The sequence below is a fragment of the Lissotriton helveticus genome, chromosome 3_1 (assembly GCF_964261635.1).
Source record: "Lissotriton helveticus chromosome 3_1, aLisHel1.1, whole genome shotgun sequence".
NCBI lineage: Eukaryota > Metazoa > Chordata > Amphibia > Caudata > Salamandridae > Lissotriton > Lissotriton helveticus.
In genome coordinates this window covers 68,376,381-68,396,433 of record NC_136061.1, presented here as the reverse complement: position 1 = coordinate 68,396,433, position 20,053 = coordinate 68,376,381, and the positions used below count along the sequence as shown (strand labels likewise).

The following is a 20,053-nucleotide window of genomic DNA, read 5'->3' as shown; positions in this document are numbered from 1 at the left end:
TAGGGGCTAATAATCTGGGATTAGTGCTACAGGATAAAAGGTTAGGGGTTGAGGGATTTAGGTTTGGGGGATACTTGTTTTATTAAGTAATAAGCTGGTTCCTACATTCTTTGCCCCTTGCACTGTGCTCAATGTAATTTTTCATCATCGGCATCTCTTGCGGAATTTAAGAGGCTCATGATGATGGTGGTCAGATGAGCATCCAATTGCCATGACTGTACGCAGGGGACCATCCCATAAGACATCGGTGGTCCCACCGCCCAATTACATTGTGCCCGCTGGGCTCAATAGCTCTGCAGCTTGTGCTGCGGCCTTGGAAAGCAGCCGCAGCACAAGCCAAAGTGTTATTTAACACTTTGTGCCATGTGGTGCCTGGCACATGGTGCATGAATGTGTGTGGGAGCACTGCATGTGCCCCTAGGGCCAAATTTTAATGGCCCACAGGGAACAGGGGCCCTGCTTGGGGCCCCCAAAGTCCCTTTCCAGCTAACTTTTCATGGCGGTGGGAACGCCATGAACAAGCATTCGGATAGGGACATCATAATCCTGACCGAGTTCCCTGAGCAGGCACCTCCTCCATTCAGGATCACGTCCCGTCTGGAATGGTAGATCCTGTTGGAGGGGCAGTCTGTCCCCCGACATTCAGAGGTCCGACCGCCTACATCATAATGCGGCGGTAGGCCCAAAGGGTTGTCTGTTGGTGCCCTAAGTATAGTTTTCATAAAAGGTACCAATACGTAAGTCAAGGAATACTTTGTGAAGTCTGTGGCTCACCTTTTATTGTAAATGGCTATGCTTTGTATTTAGCCTCTAGGTTACTTTGCACCACTGTGAGAATATGTACCTTTGTGTTAACACCCTTATATCTATCACACTTTATTGTTACGATTGCAATATACAATGTATCACAGAAAATCGTGAAATTGCCATATGGATGAGTATGGTATATTGCACCTTACGTTGTGTACGTATATCAACAGGTCCAAGGGTTTCTGAGAGTCATACTGTGCAGTATCCAAAAAAAAGAATCAAAACTTAGCCTGATGATGATGTGCACGCGCTTGTGTCGTGTTGCTGTGAGGGCCCATATGGTGGACGCCACTTGGAGCGTGGGTAAAAAGTCAGCAATGAGAGGTGCACGAGGGAAGAACGGAGGGGTTTGGATGGTAGGGAGATAATGAGAAAAAGCAAAAAGAGCAGGGATGGTGGAAGGCATAGACGAGATAAAAGCATCACAGGGCACATGGGGTGAGTATTTAGGAGAAAACACAAAACGAGGAAGAAAGCACGAAAACAGATGCACTCTTACGGAGTGTTGAATGATAATGAAGACGTTCTCTGAACGTGAACAGCGGTAGTATAAACGTCCTCCAATGAACATCAATCAATCAATCAATCATGGATTTATAAAGCCTGCTACTCACCCGTGAGGGTCTCAAGGCGCTGGGTGAAGGGGGTGAGGGGGGTGAGTGCAGCTCTGGTTCAGTCAAAGAGCCAGGTTTTGAGGTTCTTTCTGAAGGTGTGCAGGGTGGGGAAGCGTCTGGTATTGACTGGGAGCTTGTTCTATGCTTTGGCTGTGACGTAGGAGAAGGCCCTTCTGCCTGCTCTGGCTCTGCGAATGTTGGGAGTGTCTGCCAGGGCGAGGTTTGAGGAGGGGAGGTTCCTCTTTGAAGGAGACTCTCTCGTTGAGGTATTTGGGTCTTATGTTGTGGAGGGATTTGTAGGTGTGGGTGAACAATTTGAAGGTTACTCTCTTCTCGAGGGATTGCCAATGGAGGTCTTGTAGGTGTTGGATCATGTGTTCGTGCCGTAGGGTACCCAGGATTAGTCTAGCTGCTGTGTTCTGAATGGTTTGGAGCTTGTGTAGGAGAACTCTGTTGATTCCGGCATAGAGGGCATTGCCGTAGTCCAGTCTGCTGGTTATGAGTGCGTGGGTGACAGTTTTTCTGCATTCGGGGGGGATCCATTTGAAGGTCTTGCAGAGGATACAAAGGCAGTTGAAATTGGTGGAGGCGATGGAGTTGATCTGGCGGGTCATGCAGAGGGAGGAGTCAAGGAGGATGCTGAGGTTCCATGTGTGGTCTGTAGGGGTGGGCGGACTACTGAGGGCAGAGGGCCACCAGGTGTTGTTCCAAGCAGAGGTGGACGGTCCGAGGATGAGGACCTCAGTCTTCTCTGAGTTGAGCTTTAGGCAGCTGTTTTTCATCCAGGTTGAAACGTCCTTCATTCCTTCCTGGAAACAGAGTCTGGTGTTTTCGGGGTTCTTTGTGAAGGAGAGGATGAGCTGGGTGTCGGCAGCATAAGAAACAATGCTGAGCCCATGCTGTCTGACGAATCCGATGGCGGCGAGGGGGGACATGTAGATGTTGAAGAGGGTGGGGCTGAGAGAATATCCTTGGGGTACTCCGCAGTTGATCTCTCTGGGTTCAGAGAGGAAGGGAGAGAGTCTGATCCTCTAGGTTCTTCCGGAGAGAAAGGATCGGATCCAGTTCGAGTGCAGTTCCTCGTATCCCATTGTCGTGAAGTCTGGCTGCGAGAGTGCAATTGTAAGATGGTGTGGAAGGCTGCAGAGAGGTCTAGTAGGATGGGGGCCGCAGTGTGGCCCTGGTCGAGTAGCATGCAAATATCATCGGTGGCGGCGAGCAGTGCGGTCTTGGTGCTGTGGTTGCTGCGGAATCCAGACTGGGAGGAGTCTAGGATGGAGTTCTCTTCAAAGAAGGTGGTCAGTTGAGCGTTTACGAGTTTTCTGTGACTTTGGCAGCGAAGGGGAGGAGATAGATGGGCTGGTAGTTTTTCAGGTTTGTCGGGTCGGCTGTGGGCTTCTTGAGAAGAGACTTGGCCTCAGCCTGCTTCCAGTCGACTGGGAATATGCCGGATTCAAAAGAGGTGTTGATGGTCTGTCCTAGTTCGGGTGCGATGGCGGCGGCCGCCCTGTGGTAGATGTGTGGTGGGCAGGGTTCTGTGAGGGCTCATGAGTGGGTGTCCTCCATGGTCGCGGTGGTGAGTTCAACAGTGGCAAGGTTCCAGGTTGTGATGGTCGGCTCTTTGTCGGTGATGGGGTGGGGGTAGTGTCTGGCATTTGTTGGCTGAATTTTTCGTAGAGGGCCTTGATTTTCAGATGGAAGTAGGAGCTGAGCTTGTCTGTGATAGGGAGGGAGCTACCCTTTTTATCAGGAAAAAGGATTGGGTCAACAATCATGAAAAGCAAAAACTCCTTTTCCTGAACTTTACAACCAGTTTCTATTACTATGTCCCATGAAGAGACATTCCACAGGTGGGAGAAGGGGTCTCGTCTATGCGCAGGTTACCAAATTTACAAGCTTTTTAAGTGTCAGACCAGGTTCTACATGAATGTATTTCCAAACACAAATTTGTTATAAAAAAGTTTTCTTTCATTTATTAAAAATATTTTTTTTAAAACAACAATACATTGTCTCATTGACATTATACATCTTATTCTACACAAATCAATTGCAAATATTATTTGACTTAGTTTAAAAACTTGAATTTCCAAATTTTGCTTATCAGCATAGTTCAAAAAATCTCACTGCAACATATTTTATAAAAACAGAGAACAAACAAACTGTTGACGCGGCGTTTCGGTGCCAAAGACAATCTTGCACCTTCTTCAGGACTTGTTCATTACAATGATATCTAAAAATACATGTTACAATAAATTCCATTAGATCCTGTTTCAGTCTGACAGTTGCACATTGAATGTTTTACATTTTTATTACCTTTCCCCTACCATTTGGTAACCCCGCTAGACCTTATTGGGAGTATTTTACTTCAATTCCCAGTTATACTAAGATCCTACACCTTAGCATTACTAATAAAAGACATACCTAGCAACTTTTACACTTATCACCAGGATGATGAGTCCTCAACTTGCTCGATGGGACACGATTGTAGTGGGCTGCAATTGATTTGCAAAGAAAGGGGAGGGGGGCAGTACAGACCTCTATCCCCTCTTAGTCACAAAGTTCCACCCACAAGGAACACTGTGTTATTACCCAGGTTTCTATTTTCTTCCTGGCACACCCTTTTCAGTCTTAGGAGCAAGTAGTCTCCAGTTGTATAGGCAGAAGATGTTTGTTGTTTTCTCTTCTGTATACTAGGAAAAATCAAATAGGAGTCTCATTTTTAGATTCCCTGAATTTAGAGTATATTTGCTAAGTTTTTTCTTCCCCAATTTTTTAAAGGGTAGATTTACCTTTGACGTTTGATTCACTAGGTTTCATTTAAAGTTGATTAATAGGGACCATTTTCAATCCTATGTGAGAAAGAAATGTCTTATAGTGCATTTTCCAGACTCAAAGTAGGCTATCTCTACCGGTTTATCTTAAAATTGGGCCTTACCGATCCTTCCTTTTGATGTCATGGGAAGTTTGGGGGACGCCTCTGGGAGCTACCACTTGCTGCTCTTTTATCGTTCTTCTCTATAAAGCAATTTTACAATTTAGACTTTTTATTATTTTAAGCCTAATGCATGCTGCTCAATTCATTTTTTCGGGGCGATCTTACCTTTACTTAATAAGTAGTGGTCTGCTCATGGGTTGATTTCCTCCTTTTCTTTTATTAAATATGAAATCAGGGACCACTATTTTGGAGTATTATCAATCTACTGCCAACTGTGGAGAGATGTTAAACAATATACATATCACTAGTGGGGCAGTATTCTGTGCCTGTTGCCTCTTTCTCAAAGTTCATCTACCTAAACTTTCCTTACTTGTTTATGGTAGCTGATCTGCACGGCGTCCTCCCTCTTCATGCGTTTTCTGTGAGTAACTCCCCCTCTGAGATCACTAGTTTATATACCCCCATAATTGGATAATTACTCGCACCTGGCCACATTATCTGCTCCGCTGGCTGAGCTTGTTGCAGAGTTCCTGGCATGGTGTGACGTCCGTGGCTTCCCTGGGGGGATTGGTGAATGTATGACGTTGAAGAGTTGTTTGGCGTTGGTTGCGTTGGTGTGGATTTTGTTCTTGATGAAAGTCTGCTTGGTTTCTCTTATGAGCTGCAGGTATACCTTCAAGGCGTTTCTGTAGCTGTTCAGATCTTCTGTGGTTTTCCGGTTTCACCATGTTTTCTCAAAGCGTCTGCAGGAGCGCTTGGCTTCTTGGAGTTTGGTGGTGAACCAGGCGGACTTTAGAGGACGTTGTTTGTCGGGGTGTCGGAAGGGTGCAAGCTTGTCGGCGCAGCTGGAGATCCAGCGGTGCAGTTCCTTGGCGGTGGAGTTGGCATCAGTTTTGGTGCAAGGGTGGTCTAGGAGGAGAGCGGTGTTGAGGTGTTCCTCTGTGATCTTGCTCCAGTTCCTTTGTTGCGGGCGCAGGGCGGGTTTGGGCGCAGTGGTGGTGTTGAAGGCGAAATGTAGGCAGTGGTGGTCCGTCCAGTGGGGCTGCGTGGTGTGGCTGAAGTGGATGTTAGTCCATCTTGCGAAGATGGGGTCGAGGGTGTGTCCTGCTTTGTGAGTGGGGGTGGTGACGAGCTGCTTCAGTCCGAGGTTGGAGAGGTTGTCGGGGAGGGTGATGAGTCGGGGTTGGTGCGGTTGTCGAGGTGGAAATTCGGGTCTCCGAGTAGGATGTAGTCCGTAGAGGTGATGGCATCGGGTGCGACAAGGTCGGCAATGGTGGTTGCAGACTGGGTGCGCGGTCCAGGGGGTCTGTAGGTGAGGGTGCCGCTCAGCATGGTCCTGGGGATGGTCTGGATCTGGAAGTGGAGGTGTTCTGTGTTTATGTGAGGGGTGCTCGTGCTGGAGGTTGAAGAACCAGGTTTTCTTAGAACCCAGCGGTGCCAGGGACACACCCGAAGTCTTCGGATTCACCTGTCTTAGACTACAGAGACACAGAATACTTCTGGTTGGCATCAGAGATCAATTTATTAGCTCCAGCTAGTAACAGTGAACCAAGCAATACAACACGGTGTACGACTCAGGAAACTGCTCAATTTTCATAAAGCGAGACATCACCTTATATTGGCAATTGCGACCACTTGCAAATGCACACCCACTGCTGCAAATTCTGAACAATAGAATACATTTTACATACATTATTACATTCCAAAAAGCTCACTTTACATCGTACCAACCCACAAGTTAATTATTAGGACTGTCCCAAATTCGATTACCACAAGCCGGACAAACCCATAATTGAAAGCACTACCCATGTAATGAAAAAGTTATAAAAGAAAGAAATAAGTCAGATGTGGAGTAGGATTAGATATGTGCATGAACACTAAAAACTAACGATATCCTGAACATTGATTGGGAACGCAGACAACGATCAGCTAGAGAAAACTGGCTTCATAAAGGGTCAGTTTCAGGTGACGGGGTCAGCATCTTTGCAGCTCACTCGCAAATCAAAAAGGGGCTAGTTAATATGTACATGGACAACGAGGCCCATGCAACTTCGTTCGTTCGTTTACTGCCTAATCCTACGTGAGGGCAACATAAAATGGCGTCTCGAGAAACGCAAACAAAATGGAGTCCGGTCCCGTGAACCACGGAACCTCAAGGTGGAGAGTCAGAGGGAGGTCTTGTGTGTGATAGCGAGTCCTCCTCCTGGGCGGTGGGGGCGGTCCTTTCTCTGGATCTTGTATCCGTCGGGGTTGGAGGTGGCGATGTTGGGGCAGGAGGTGGCGTTGGTCCGGCTTTCCGTGAAGAAGGCAATGTCGGGCGAGAGGGTGCCGAGCAGGTTCCAGATCTCTATGGCGTGTTTGTGTAGCGAGCGTACGTTGAGGAGGATGCATGTCCAGGCCTCGGTGGTGCGGGGGGGCGTCCAGTGGGTCTTCGGCAGTTATGGGGGCGCGGTTGATGGTGAAGGATTGTCAGCAGTGTCTGCTGGAAAACAGGACTGCGTATCTGGTGGTCGATTTGAATGAAATTAGCGCCCACATTGCTAAGGAGATATACCGAGCCTTATTATGGCGGACCTTGAACACAGTTGGTGAAACACATCACCTGTTGATAATAAGGAGTCGGACATGAGACCTTAATTTGACTTTTGGATTTAGAGAACGACATATACTTGTCAGAATTGACTGCAAAATAGTGAAATTGCTCTCGTCATATGATCTATTGTGCACTTACGTAAAAGCAGTATAAAGGAATGAATTTGATTCCATGATACTATTGATGCTTTACGATTCTGGATGCCCTGAAGAAGTTCTGGTTTCAGAACAAAACGCGTTGGCTGTGAACACTTAAATAAAGAAAAGAATACACACCCTGAAGGAAGGAATTGTATTTATTGGATAGATCTTCTTTTCCATTTTCTATACTCATGTACTTTCATGCAATTATATATTGAGGTGGTGCAACTTTATTGCAAGTGTTGTAACATTGTTTTACCCTGGCTTGGGGTGGTGCTCTTGGACAGTGAGCATTGTTAAAGATTTGCACATAAAAAATATACTGTATTGATTTGTGGAAAAAAACAAAAAATCTGCGTTTAGGGTGCCTGATGAGGAGTTGATCCACTGTTTGGTTCTGTGCATTTAATTCTGCTGGAAAACTGTCTGTGGGTGCTGTTTGGTGTGGCTGTTTTGCAGTCGTTGTGACTTCTGGGATTGAGTGTGTGGAGGGCGGCGGAGTCATATCTGCAGGTACTCAGAGGTCCAGGATTCCTGGCGCTGGCCGCGGTCGGGACGCGGACGGGTGCAGACGGACTTGCCTTTGGTGCGCCTTCGGCGCGCCAGCGGCTCTACAGCGCAGCAGCCGCCATTAAGTAGGGGGAGGGGCGTGCAGCTGGGAGGCAGGGGCGGGAATGGTGGAAAAAAAAGCAAAAAGGAACAACAGAGGGCACCAGTAAGAGGGGCACAGAGGGAGCACAAGAAGGCAGTAAAAGGACAAATTTACCATGCAGGCAACAATAACATGAAATACAAACGCAGAGGCAATAAAATACAATGGAGTTAAATACAAACGCAGAGACACTGCAGCTACCCGCACCGGGCAGTCTCGAACCCTACCAGGATGGGGCTCTTAGCACGGCGCAGCAGCAATGCACTGCGGAGCTGCTGGGGAGCAGAGCAGGCCTCAGACCATGGTAAAGAAGCCTCCTCCAGGGACCGTCAAACAATAGAAGAGGACAAGTAAGCGAACCAGTTTTAAGAAGTGGGCCACCTCTAAGCTCACTGTAAGTGTTTGATATGGTTCACAAGAGGTATTTCGTTAGCGGAGGCCTAAAAGTTGTCTGAAGGAAAGGGTTATTGTATTAGAACTGTTAAGAATTGTGAGTTTCTATATGTACCTGCCCGGATTCAGTTGTGGGTATAAATTCAGAGGCTGCCAAAAAAAAACATTATGGGCCCGATGTAGGTAATCTCGATTTACCTACTCTTAAATACCGAATCATACCGATTCGGTATTTAAGAGTAGGTAAATGGGATGTAGGTAATTTCTATTTTTAAATTACCGAATCTGTACAATTCGGTAATTACCGAATCTGTATTTACCGATTCGGTAATTGCCATTGAATCCTATGGGCCTTGAGGCCCATAGGAATCAATGCCAATTACCGAATCGGTAAAATTACCGAATTTGCAAGGGGGACAGGGTGTCACTTTGACACCCTGTTGCACCCCTCAATTGTGCATGGGTGCACATGTTGCTGACATACATGCCCTTAGGGCATGTATGTCTGCAACATGGCACAATTTTAAAGCAAAAAAAATGCTTTTTGAAGGGTTTTCATTATTTACCACCAACTTCTAGTTGATGGTAAATAACGAATTCTTAAACCCTTGTAGCACTGATTACAGTGCTACCTACATGTTAAATTACAGAATCGGTAATTTTACTGAATCGGTATTTTACAGAATCGGTAAAATTACCGATTCTGTAATTTGACATGCCCCTACATCTCAATATACAAATACCGGTCGGAAACGGCCGAAAATCGGTATTTTCGGCCATTTCCGACCGGTATTTGCCTACCTACATCGGGCCCATGTTCAGTACTGGCAGAGACGGACAATTCTGGTGTGTAACACTTAGTGGAATATTGGTATACGGAGCAGGGATGGAACAAGGAACGCATGTTTCCATATTCCAGGCAAAAGGTGTTACTGGTTTTGAGGCAAAAACTTAATTTGATCAGAAAGTGGAGGACATTTTTCACACTATTCTGTGTAATTACTTCAGTAAATTACTTGTAAATGTTAATATTAATTAGAAAACTTATTACCGTTATTTCGTTAACTTTACAGAAAAGTTACAAAGTGATCTAAAACTGCCTCCTAGAGGCAATCAGGGTACCTTCTACGACAATTGAACTATTTAACCATGACTTATTGTTTGGTAATTATATAAAGTTGTAATACTACTCTTTAAAATCTGTCCACATTTTCTCCAAGCGGAGTTAGTTTTGAAGGCATGCATTTTGTATGGCCATGATTTCACTGCTTAATTCACTTGGAAAATACCAATATAATTTATTGTGTTAAGAGTCATTTTGATGACGTGTTTAATTTGTTACTTTAGATGTAGGGTTGTAATCAAAATAGTGCTGTTTATAAGAGATCTTCACTGCAATTGCATTTGGCAGTTGAAGACTGTTGAAATCAAAGTTAATTAGAGAACAAACTTGTGGAAAACCTGCATGTGCGAAGGAGCCAGCACAGTCAGAAGGCTCTGATGTAAGTTGAGCTGCAGGCATCTGATGCTCATCAGAACACGTATCTCGTGGGGTTGGAGAGATTTGAGGTTGGTAAGGTATCTTGGGAAGGCTTCCTTCGCCCTTTCAGGGCCTCTTTCTCTTGTACAGTTCTTCTTTCATCCTTTACTTTTGCTTGCTCAGAACTACATTAGATTACACGCTCTCCTAAACAGGTTTTTTTCAAATTCATCACCAGCTACGCCCTCCGTGCCCTCACCACAGACAAGTGCACCAATCGCCATTTATAAAAGACTAAGGGGCATATTAGCAAGGTGGGCGATATGAAATTATCGCCGCTTTTGCGGCCGTTTTCATCCGAAAAGCGGCGATAATTTCACCGCCTTATCAGCAAAGACACGCTATCGCGTGTTTTGCTGATTTTGAGCCCTTGTCAACAACACCCAGCTTTGCATCTCTAATGAGATGCAAAGTGGGCGTTCCAGGGCAAAATAATAGGAGAAATGTCGACATTTCTCCTATTATCAAGCTGCACGCTCACAAGCAGAGGGTTAGGAAAAGTAGCGCTAACCACAGATAACGCTACTTTCCTAACACCTGCTTGTGACCTGATTTACCATGTAATCCAATGGGCGGTGGATTACATGGCTATGATTGCCCTGCCCTATCAGCAAGGTTATCGCCATTTTCAATGGAATATCACTGGAAAACCAGCGCTAATCCATTGAAAACGGCGATAATCCCCACTATCGCTGGGATTTTTATCTCCATGGCGTTATGCGTTGTTAATACAATGCTAACATGGAGACGATAGATTTCCTCACGCTAGCAGCGGTCAGCGATGATTATCACTGCCGCTTGCTAATATGCCCCTGAGTTACATCATTTGGTTGTTTTTGCTAAGCTTTGTGGGACCTGTAGTTTTGCACTGCCTTGTTGCCAGTATTAGTTTTCAACCCCCATCATGCTGTCTCTAGATGGCCAGGACTGGATGCGTGTGTCACACATGGCCTGGGGTACTTGCTAGCTAATACCCTGTCACAGGGCTTCTGCCATATTGACGAAACTGCTTTCTGCATATGAAATGAGTTTACTTAAAATAACTAAGTATAGTTACACCGCTGGTACAAATTACATATTATGTCAGCTGTGAAGCTAGCCTCCCTTAGCACTTGCCAACATCTGTTGATTTTAATTTGCACCTAACTCAAAACAAGTTTCCAAAATCCTTGGAGCTTACATGTTTGAATTTCACACGGGCATTAAAATGCTTCACTTGGCAGACACTCTTTGCTATGCCAGTGTACCAAGGGGGTACCAGAAGCATTTTCTGAAATAAGTACACAATTATCTTGAATGCACTTGAGAGTGACTGTCGTCATGTATGGGCGAATCTTGCCAGTTTCTTGTCTTGCCGGAATGGGACTGATGTTTGCACCCTAGACACTCAGAACCCAAGCACACCCGTCTTCATGGCACCCCTGGTTTGGTTCAATCTTTGGATGAATTACGTAGTATTATTCCCAACTGTGGCCGGGCACACTGCTTTCGCTTCTTTCAGGTGGCTGTAACTCCCACTAGGTGCCCACAGATTCTCCAGGCAGCTAGACTGTCACTGTGGGATACTTGGAGTGGTTGTAAACAATGAGGAGTCATCTGAGGGACAGGAAAGTAAAATGGCCGCTCAAGTGGACCACAACCATGAACTCAACAAGTTCAATGTGTGTTTACAGAGCGGCCATCAAAAGAAAGACATCAGCAGCGATCGGTGAAACCTGCAACTTCGGTTTTGGCAGATTGGCGACCTGGGGCTGTATTACACATAGGAAGCACTTTCCCTGTTTGAGCCATGGCTCACCTTTAAACAGGCATCCCGGATGCAAACAGGGACAATGCACCCTGTTATGATAAATGCGCTGCCCTCAGGGTACCAGTGAGCTCGACATATTGGTGCTAGCGTATTCAATTGCAATCTGGACCAGCGGCTTTAAAGTTGCTCCGTGTTTCACAGTGCGGACGGCAACCCACCTACACTTTGAAGAGGGGAGAGAGAGCCCCTTGCAGGCAGGTGCAGTGAATGACTGCACACCCTAGCAGAGGGATGCTTGTGGGGGGGTCCATGGGACCACTTTTAACCCGCAACGGTCTACCATCAGGGGGTGAACTGACAGTGTGCCACAACAGTGTGCATGGTTGCGTCTGTGCCTGTGATACAGGACAGAGGCAAAGATATTAAGGAACGCCCATGGAAGATAGCGCGGGCGCTACATGTGCTATCAGTATTATAGAAGGGGCTGCACAAGTGGCTCCTTCTGGAATACCAAAGTGCCCCAGCAGCTTACAGAAGGTGCATGTGCCTTTGCACCCCAATGGGTACTTTCTATTAACCCCTCCCACGCTGGTGGCGGAACCGCTCCGTCACGCCCCTCGGGTGGGCTGTGCTGGTGACGGAGCGGTTCCATCACGGCCCGCTCGCCGCGCCTGCTCGGTGCTGATTTCGCGCCTGCGCGGCACATTCTATTGAGCGGGCGGGGCCGTGACGGAACCGCTCCGTCACAAGCACAGCCCACCCGAGGGGCGTGACGGAGCGGTTCCGTCACCAGCGTCGGAGTGCCACATGGCCCCCCCACCCCTTAGCGCTGCGGCGGAATTGCCGCCGCAGCAAAAGGGTTAAACGGTCCCAGGAGAAGCAAAAAACATAAAACCAAGATGCTGTATTTTTTCCTGTAATGCTCCAAGTGGAAATCCACCAGGCTCCTTCCATCCTGCACTTCAGAAACCAGCTCCAGACCCTCCTCTTCAAGAAATACCCCATCAAAGTGTAACACAGTTCACTCTTCACCAACACACTTCGCTCACGTTCCCTTCCCTCGTCCACCCAGGAGTCCCTGCCCTCCTTCTCCATTGCATCCCCTTTCTACCTCTTCCCTCCTGTGCTTCAAAAGTCCACACTAGTACAGTACCAGCATCACAATCCCTTGCATACCTTTGGCCTACTTTAAGAAGGAATGTTGATGTGAGTGATGCTAAGGGCATAGGAAGGGGGAGTGAACACAGCTGCCTAGGTGTGTGTGTGTGTGTGTGTGTATTTATATAGCGCACTTCTACCCAGAGGTCTCGTAGCGCTGTATTCATACCGCTGTGGAACCCATCCTGGCTTTCCTGTGAAATGTCCACTCCTGGGCACCCCCAAGGTGAAGCCAGGCATCCACGCGCTGCTGGGGCCGTTGTGGAGATTAAGCAAGCTATTGCCCAGAGTGGGACCCATGATTAGACTAGGCACCGAGGCAAGAATTATCAGGTACAGGGAAATTGAGTCCAAGAGCCGCCGAGGTGGGAATTGAACCCTGGTCCCGGGCCAGACCTCTGCATCAGGGTCTGCCGCTCTAACTATTGAGCCACGCTTCTCCACTATGTCAATGGTATCCAGTGGTCACCTTTTCCACCCTGCAAATGTTTGTTCTATGCTATATAGCAGTTTCTCTGATAGGTGGCTACTCATCCCATCAACTACATTTTATATATGATTGGAGCCAGTGTGTTGTAATTGATTTATTGAGGAGGTGTGTTTTTGATTTTTTTTAATTTCTTTTCTATTTTTTAGGTGCGTGATCTAGAGCGTCAGAATAAAATCCTGGAAGCTCAGTTGAGCCTGCTGAAGGACAGGGACTCCTACAAGGGGAACATCGACCAGATCATGTACGTGTCCAGCAATAACCTAAAGCAACAGATCGACACGTTGCTGCACGAGAAGGAGAAGCTGGAGACGGAGCTCGCCAACATGGAAGCCCTCCTCAAAGACCTGAAAAACAGGTGTGTGGACCAGCATCTTCTGCCTTCCTCCTCCTCCCATCTCTGAATGCATGCTGCATCCCACCACCAACCATGCACAGAGCCTGCCACAAACTATCAATGCAACATGTTGTCTCTTCTGTAAATGTAACCCATCATAACATTAACGGCTCCATAGCAGCAGCCAGAGATACTGTCCCATAAAAGAATTAAGCTTCAAGGCTAGAAACAAGAGTTCTGCAGAACTTCTAGATTTGGCTACAGGGGCTTCTGTGAAATGCTAAGGAAATCTTTGCAAATCTCACAAAACCTCATGAGTCTTTCACTGTTTAAATTTTGAAGAGTTATTGTGGGGATGGTGTCCCAAATCAATCTTTTTTTCCAGTTTACCCAGACAAAACTTTTCCTTCGGTTTACAGAATATAATCTTACAAGCTGATTTTTCCTGTAGAAATGGAAGACATTCACTACAGACAGACATAATAACAAACGAACAATTTCCAATATATGGAAATAACAAAATAGTGAATTTTTCCTACCAATTAAACTGGTGGAACTAAGGGCCCGATGTAGGTAACCCCAGATTACCGATTCTTAAATACCGAATCATACCGATTCGGTATTTAAGAACTGGCAATCGGGATGTAGGTAATATTAACAAATTAATTAGCGAATCGATATGATTCGGTAATTAATGAATCGGTATTTACCGATTCGGTAATTGCCATTGATTCCTACGGGCCTTGAGGCCCATAGGAATCAATGTCAGGCCCATAGGAATCAATGTCAATTACCGAATCGGTAAATACCGATTCGGTAATTGAGGGAAACATTGAAGGGTGGCAGGGTGTCACTTTGACACCCTGTTGCACCCCTCAATTGTTCATGGGTGCACATGTTGCAGACATACATGCCCTTAAAACACTGTTTAAAAAGCGAAAAAAATGCTTTTTAAAGGGTTTTCATATTTTACCACCAACTTCTAGGTGGTGGTAAATTAAGAATTCTTAAACCCCTGTAGCACTGATTGCAGTGCTACCTACATGTCAAAATACAGAATCGGTAATTTTACCTATTCGGTATTTTACAGAATCGGTAAAATTACCGATTCGTTATTTTTACATGCCCCTACATCTCCATCTTCAAATACCGGTCGGAAACGGCAGAAAATCGGTATTTTCGGCCGTTTCTGACCGGTATTTGCCTACCTACATCGGGCCCAATATCTCAAACTCCTACTACACTCTAAGACACAGAAATGCTACAATAATACTAGGGGTGGGCGGAACTCACAGAGTTTCACTCGGCAGAATTCCGCGGAGTTACATCAAACCTCTGCGAGTTTCTGCAGAGTTCTGTGAGCGGGCGGAATCAGCAACTGATTTTTACCAAGTAGAGCTTGTTCTGCACTGCAACAACCAGCATGAACCGCACCATGTGGCGCGTCAGAAAGCAATGCTTCTTTGCTGCTGCTCAAGTACATTTTCTACTCAAGCAGCAGAATTATCACCGCAAACTGTTGCGACCGTCAGCGTTGATAAAATCTCTCCGGGTGCAGTCACAGCTTCCGAAAATGGTGCTGAGACACCAATTCTCACTTGCGCTCACCAAGCTATCATAGGCGAGCCGTGCGCGAAACATAACTTCACCAGGCGGCAGTTAGCGGAGCTTTGCAGTAACTCTGCATTACAATGATATCGCGTAGTGGGTAAAACTCCGCAAACTCCGCTGGGGGAGCAGAACCTAAGACCCTCCCATCAGTAATACACGATCACATCACAAACAGTGCTTAACATTATCATGATATAAAGTGATATTATACTAGGAACAAAATGTACGAGGTATAAACAGGAAGTAAAGAAGAGTCAGGGCTTATGCTTAAAGCAAACATTGATTAGATCCAGTGATTCACAAGCTCTGATCCTCTGTGTGAAGTGGTTGCCACAAGGTCTAGACCTGATGGCTATAGGATTTTTGCATTTGTCACCCAGAGTAAGATGTGTATGCCCAGATGTGGGTCCTGTGCTTTCAATGCCACTTGAGTCAAGCTATCCTGCCTGATGAAAGCCCAAAACTGGTCCTAGGATGCTTGTTTCCAGGGAGGACCTGGCCTGGCAGTTCGGACTGGACTGTTCCCATGGAGCACAGGGTCAGGACTGATTTGCATATGGCTGGGTTCAAACTGGAATGGCATGGTGAGCAAAACAACGATGGATTTAGGTGCAGATCTCTGTACTGGGGTGAGTGTATGACATTGTTCTGCATTCTGTCCATCAATTGTTCTTTTTGCATTTGTCACCCGGAGTGGGGACGGGTATGCCCAGATGTTGGTACCGTGTTCTCCAAGCTACTGGAGTCAAGCTATCCTGGCTGATCAGGGCTGAAAGGCCAAAACTGGTCCTAGGATTTTTTTTCCAGTCCAGGGAGGACCTGGCCTGGCAGTTCTGACAGGACTGTTCCCATTGGGCACAGGGTCAAGACTGATTTGCATATGGCTGGGTCTAAACTGGAGCAGCATGGTGAGCAAAAAAATGATGGATTTCGGGCCAGATCTCTGTACCGGGGTGAATGTATGTCATTGTTCTGCATTCTGTCCATGAATTGTTCTTTTTGCATTTGTCACCCGGAGTGGGGACGGGTATGCCCAGACGTGGGTCCCGTGCTCTCCATGCCACTGGAGTCAAGCTATCCTGGCTGATGAGGCATGAAACCCCTAAACCAGTCCTAGGATGCTTGTTCCCACTCCAGGGAAGACTGATTTGCATATGGCTGGGTCCAAACTGGAACAGCATGGTGAGCAAAAGAATGATCGATTTAGGGCCAGATCTCTGTACTGGGGTGAATGTATGACATTGTTCTGCATTCTGTCCATCAATTGTTCTTTTGGCTATTGGAAGGCGGGAACAGCTTTATGCATCAGGAATCCTAAAGTACACACAGGGATCAGTGTTTACCTGAGGCAGTAGCCTTTAGTGGTCCACCAAAAATGAGATTCTGAATGTGTGTAGTTTAGCCAGAACCACATACATTTGAAGACAGTTTACATATTTCCTCTTTTTTTACTTTTAGTAATATGATAAGTGTGACATTTTATATTTATAGTTTGTCTAAAAAAGGCCCCTGAACGGTTACATCTGCAAGTAGCTGCTCCCTCAGTGAGGAAGTACATTGTGCGTTTTGGAAACTGGGAGTACAAATTGCGGGAATTAGATTGGGTCTAAAACCCCTCTCACTGACACCAGGACACCACTGCCTTGATCAACTCTTGCTCAGCAAACTCTCTCAGGGAAGCAAAACATGAAAAGAGGAAGCTGACCGGGTCTGCAGGATGGAGTCAGACACTCAGCTCAAAACAGGAATTTGTGGCACAGAAGGCTCGACTTCCTGTCCCCAGACCTAGAGTTCAAACTATGTAAGAAAGGACAGAGTGGTCTGTGGTAGCTGAGGTCTGTTGATGGCTGCTGTGGAACTTGGTTACTGGGAACCTTGATACTTGTGAGAGATCTTGTGTCAGAGAAAGCTGGCAGGTGAGAGAGCAGCTAATTGGTATTAGAACATTGGAATGTTGGGAGCTCCACTAAAAACAATGGAGTGCTCCGGGCTTCTAATGGCTGGTATAAGCCTGGAGCTCCAACATTCCAATGTTTAAAAAAGACCTCGCGGAGCCCAAGGGGATTTCAACCCCCACGTGCTTCGTAAGACAAATTAGAACATTCTGCCCTCTAGGGGTTGAATGTTCTAATAATCTTAGCCCTCCGTAGCGGGCCCTACCGGCCATGAAAGGCCCACTTCCTTGTTAAAGGTCTGAGCTGAAGCGGGTCATTAATGTTATGTTATGTTAAAAAGAATTTATTACGCGCTCAGCTACTCGTGAGTGTCTCGGCGCATAATGTGTAATGTGTGGTAGAGCCCCTTACAGCAGGCTCTAAGGATATAGTGTGTTACTGAGAAGACCTAGAAGGTACGTACTAGGGTGTTTTGAAGAAACAGCAACTGACAGACAGACAGACGTGAGCTCTGCTGTCCAATAACGGGATGTTTGGAAGGCAAAGGTCCCTGACCTGGAGCTTCCATGTTGGGTACAGATCAGTAGTCTAAGGGATCAGTCCATTCTGGTCATTTCACATCACCCATTCCCCCAACTACGCCCGCCCGGCTGCAGCCCTCTCCTCTGTGCCCTGAGGATTTGATGTCCTCTTGCGCTCTTATATTCTGCAGCATCAAGTGATGTGCCATGAACAATGACAAAGAGCAGTCAAACTCCAGTGAAAGATTATATTTCAGGTCCTTTACATCTGCTCTAAATGACAAAAAGATTCATACACCCTCTTCTGTCTCCCACAGGTACGAAGATGAAATCAACCGGCGCAACCAGCTGGAGAATGACTTCGTTCTTACAAAAAAGGTAGGCCAGGTTAAAAACTCTATTCTCGCTGGTCACGACAGCTTGTGTCTCTGTGCCAATAGTCTTCTACTTCCAGAGAGCTGTGGAGAGCAGGTTCAAGTCAGACCTCCTGTAGCACTTGTCTCTAAGCTAGGAATCTGTAATGTTACAGGTGGGACCAGACCTTTGCTTTTCTGAACAAGGAAGCTTCTGCACATTTGATGAGGAGCCTGGCTTGGAAGATGTCCTGTAGTGCAAAGGACTCGCTGGTATAGATTTAATGATATCACAGGCAGGAAACGGCCACTACAACGCGGCCGTTTCCACGAAAACCTTTACCACGCATGCATTACAACGTATGCGTGGTAACAACGAGAGGCTTTACCACGCATACCTTTACTACGAAATACGTAGTAAAGGTATGTGTGGTAAATGAAAAAAAAGGGGGGTTTGGGAGGTCTCCCCCCAAAAACTAAAAAATCGTGGGATTAAAAAGGAGGATTGGGGGGTCCCCCCCCCCACCCAAAATAAACAAACAAACTAACCTGCAGTGCCGAAGATCAAGCAATCAGCGTCGTTAGAGAGGAAACGGAATTAAACTTCCGCTTCCTCTTTACGACGTACGACCGACGTAACCAACGAAGATGGAGAGGAGACAGTTAATAAAAAGGTAAGGGGAAATGTAATTAAAAAAAAAAATTTAAGGGTTAAGGGCAGGGGTAATTATAAGGAGTGGAGACTGGGGTGTGTAAGGGGAGAGGTATAACCTTTAACAAGAATATGCCCTCACCATGCATAAATTAACAACGAAAAACGTTGTTAATCTATGCGTGGTAAAGGAATATTAGTGGTAAAGGTTATACGTAGAAAACGAATCCCGTTGTAACACATGCGTGGTAAAGGCATGCGTTGCAACGGAATTTGTTGTAACGACATACAACCATCACAGGCCTCATAGATGTGAATAACATGAACATCTCTTGATCCTAAACCATCAGAATGTGTAGGGACCGACATTTTTTCTTTAAATCACGAACGCAAACCTTTTTGGATGCAAACACCACATGCTTTCTAGATACCAAGAGAACAGAAGCCTTTCTGCATATCATCACCATGTTGGCCGACATCCCTGGCTCTCACCTGGGTGCACAGAGGACACAAGGGGGAAGGGAGGTGCTCTAAAGCCTAAGATTTTGACATTTTAGCCTTCGACTTGAGTTCAAATCGAAGATTTGGCACCTGTGATTTTTGACAAATCATGGTATCTCTCTGTCCTTAAAAATAAATGTAAATTGTAATAGTAATTATGCGAAATATAATTTTGTTATTTCAATATATAACACAGCACTTGATATATACTATTTAGTATAGTCTCCAAGTACCCCCTATGGTGAACAGTTAGGTTTTCTGAATATGAATAACGATGAGAACAGTTTATTTACAGAGAACCACAAGCCTTTCACAATGGAGGGAATGCTGCACAAAACCAATATTTTCTATCTGTAAATGCTATCTGTGCCAGGCATGGCTTAAATACAGGTGGAAACTAAAAACACATTTAGCTGCTTTTGTAACTGTTGTCTCTGTTTATCAACCTTACAGCAGCACCCGCCGCAATGTTAGAAATGCGGAATACAAAGGGCCAGCGTCACGGTCGCATCATAATTAGCGGACGGGGACCGCCGCAAGTATGGCGGACGGTCCCAGCACCGCTAGGATGGGGAGCGGACTGAAGTCCACCCGCCATCCGAATGGGCACCTAAATTAGGTGATATGGAGGCCGATAGGCGTTAATGAGAGTAGTATGACGTCATAGGCATAGGCTAAATATGAAATGGGCTGAGTTCCCAGTTTTGGGGCAAGACCACTAGGGTGGTCCAGATATGTATAATGTGAAAAAAGAAAAGTGCTAAACTACAACCTTGCTTTAAGCCATTATTCGCGATCCATAGATATCTGCATCTTCTGTATCAACAGTCAGATCTAAAACAATTCTTTCTCAGCCATGTGAGCACAATGACTATTTTTCTTACTGCCAGTATCTGCTTGATAGATAAATGTACCATGTTCAGGGTAAGGCCTATTCCCACCAGCAGAAGCATTTAAGGCCATCTCCGCGGAACATATGAGTTACGAAAAATTTACATCTGCAAAAGGAAATGACCGAACCCCCAGCCTAGGGCCACTCCTTCCTGACTAGAGATTAGGTGGTTTATACTCTAAAAAGTACTACAATGATTAAGAATCCTGCAGTCCTGCA

General features: G+C 46.0%; 1 protein-coding gene across 1 annotated transcript in view; it reads left to right on the top strand.

Annotated features, from left to right (window-relative positions):
• The window catches only part of LOC144822120 (keratin, type II cytoskeletal 8-like), an 87,184-nt gene that overhangs the window by 23,789 nt on the left and 43,342 nt on the right, over positions 1-20,053 (top strand). Inside the window, exons 2-3 of the mRNA XM_078679253.1 lie at positions 13,222-13,430; positions 17,754-17,814. Of these exons, the coding sequence (XP_078535379.1) occupies positions 13,222-13,430; positions 17,754-17,814 (270 nt within the window). The remainder of the gene's footprint in view (positions 1-13,221; positions 13,431-17,753; positions 17,815-20,053) is intronic.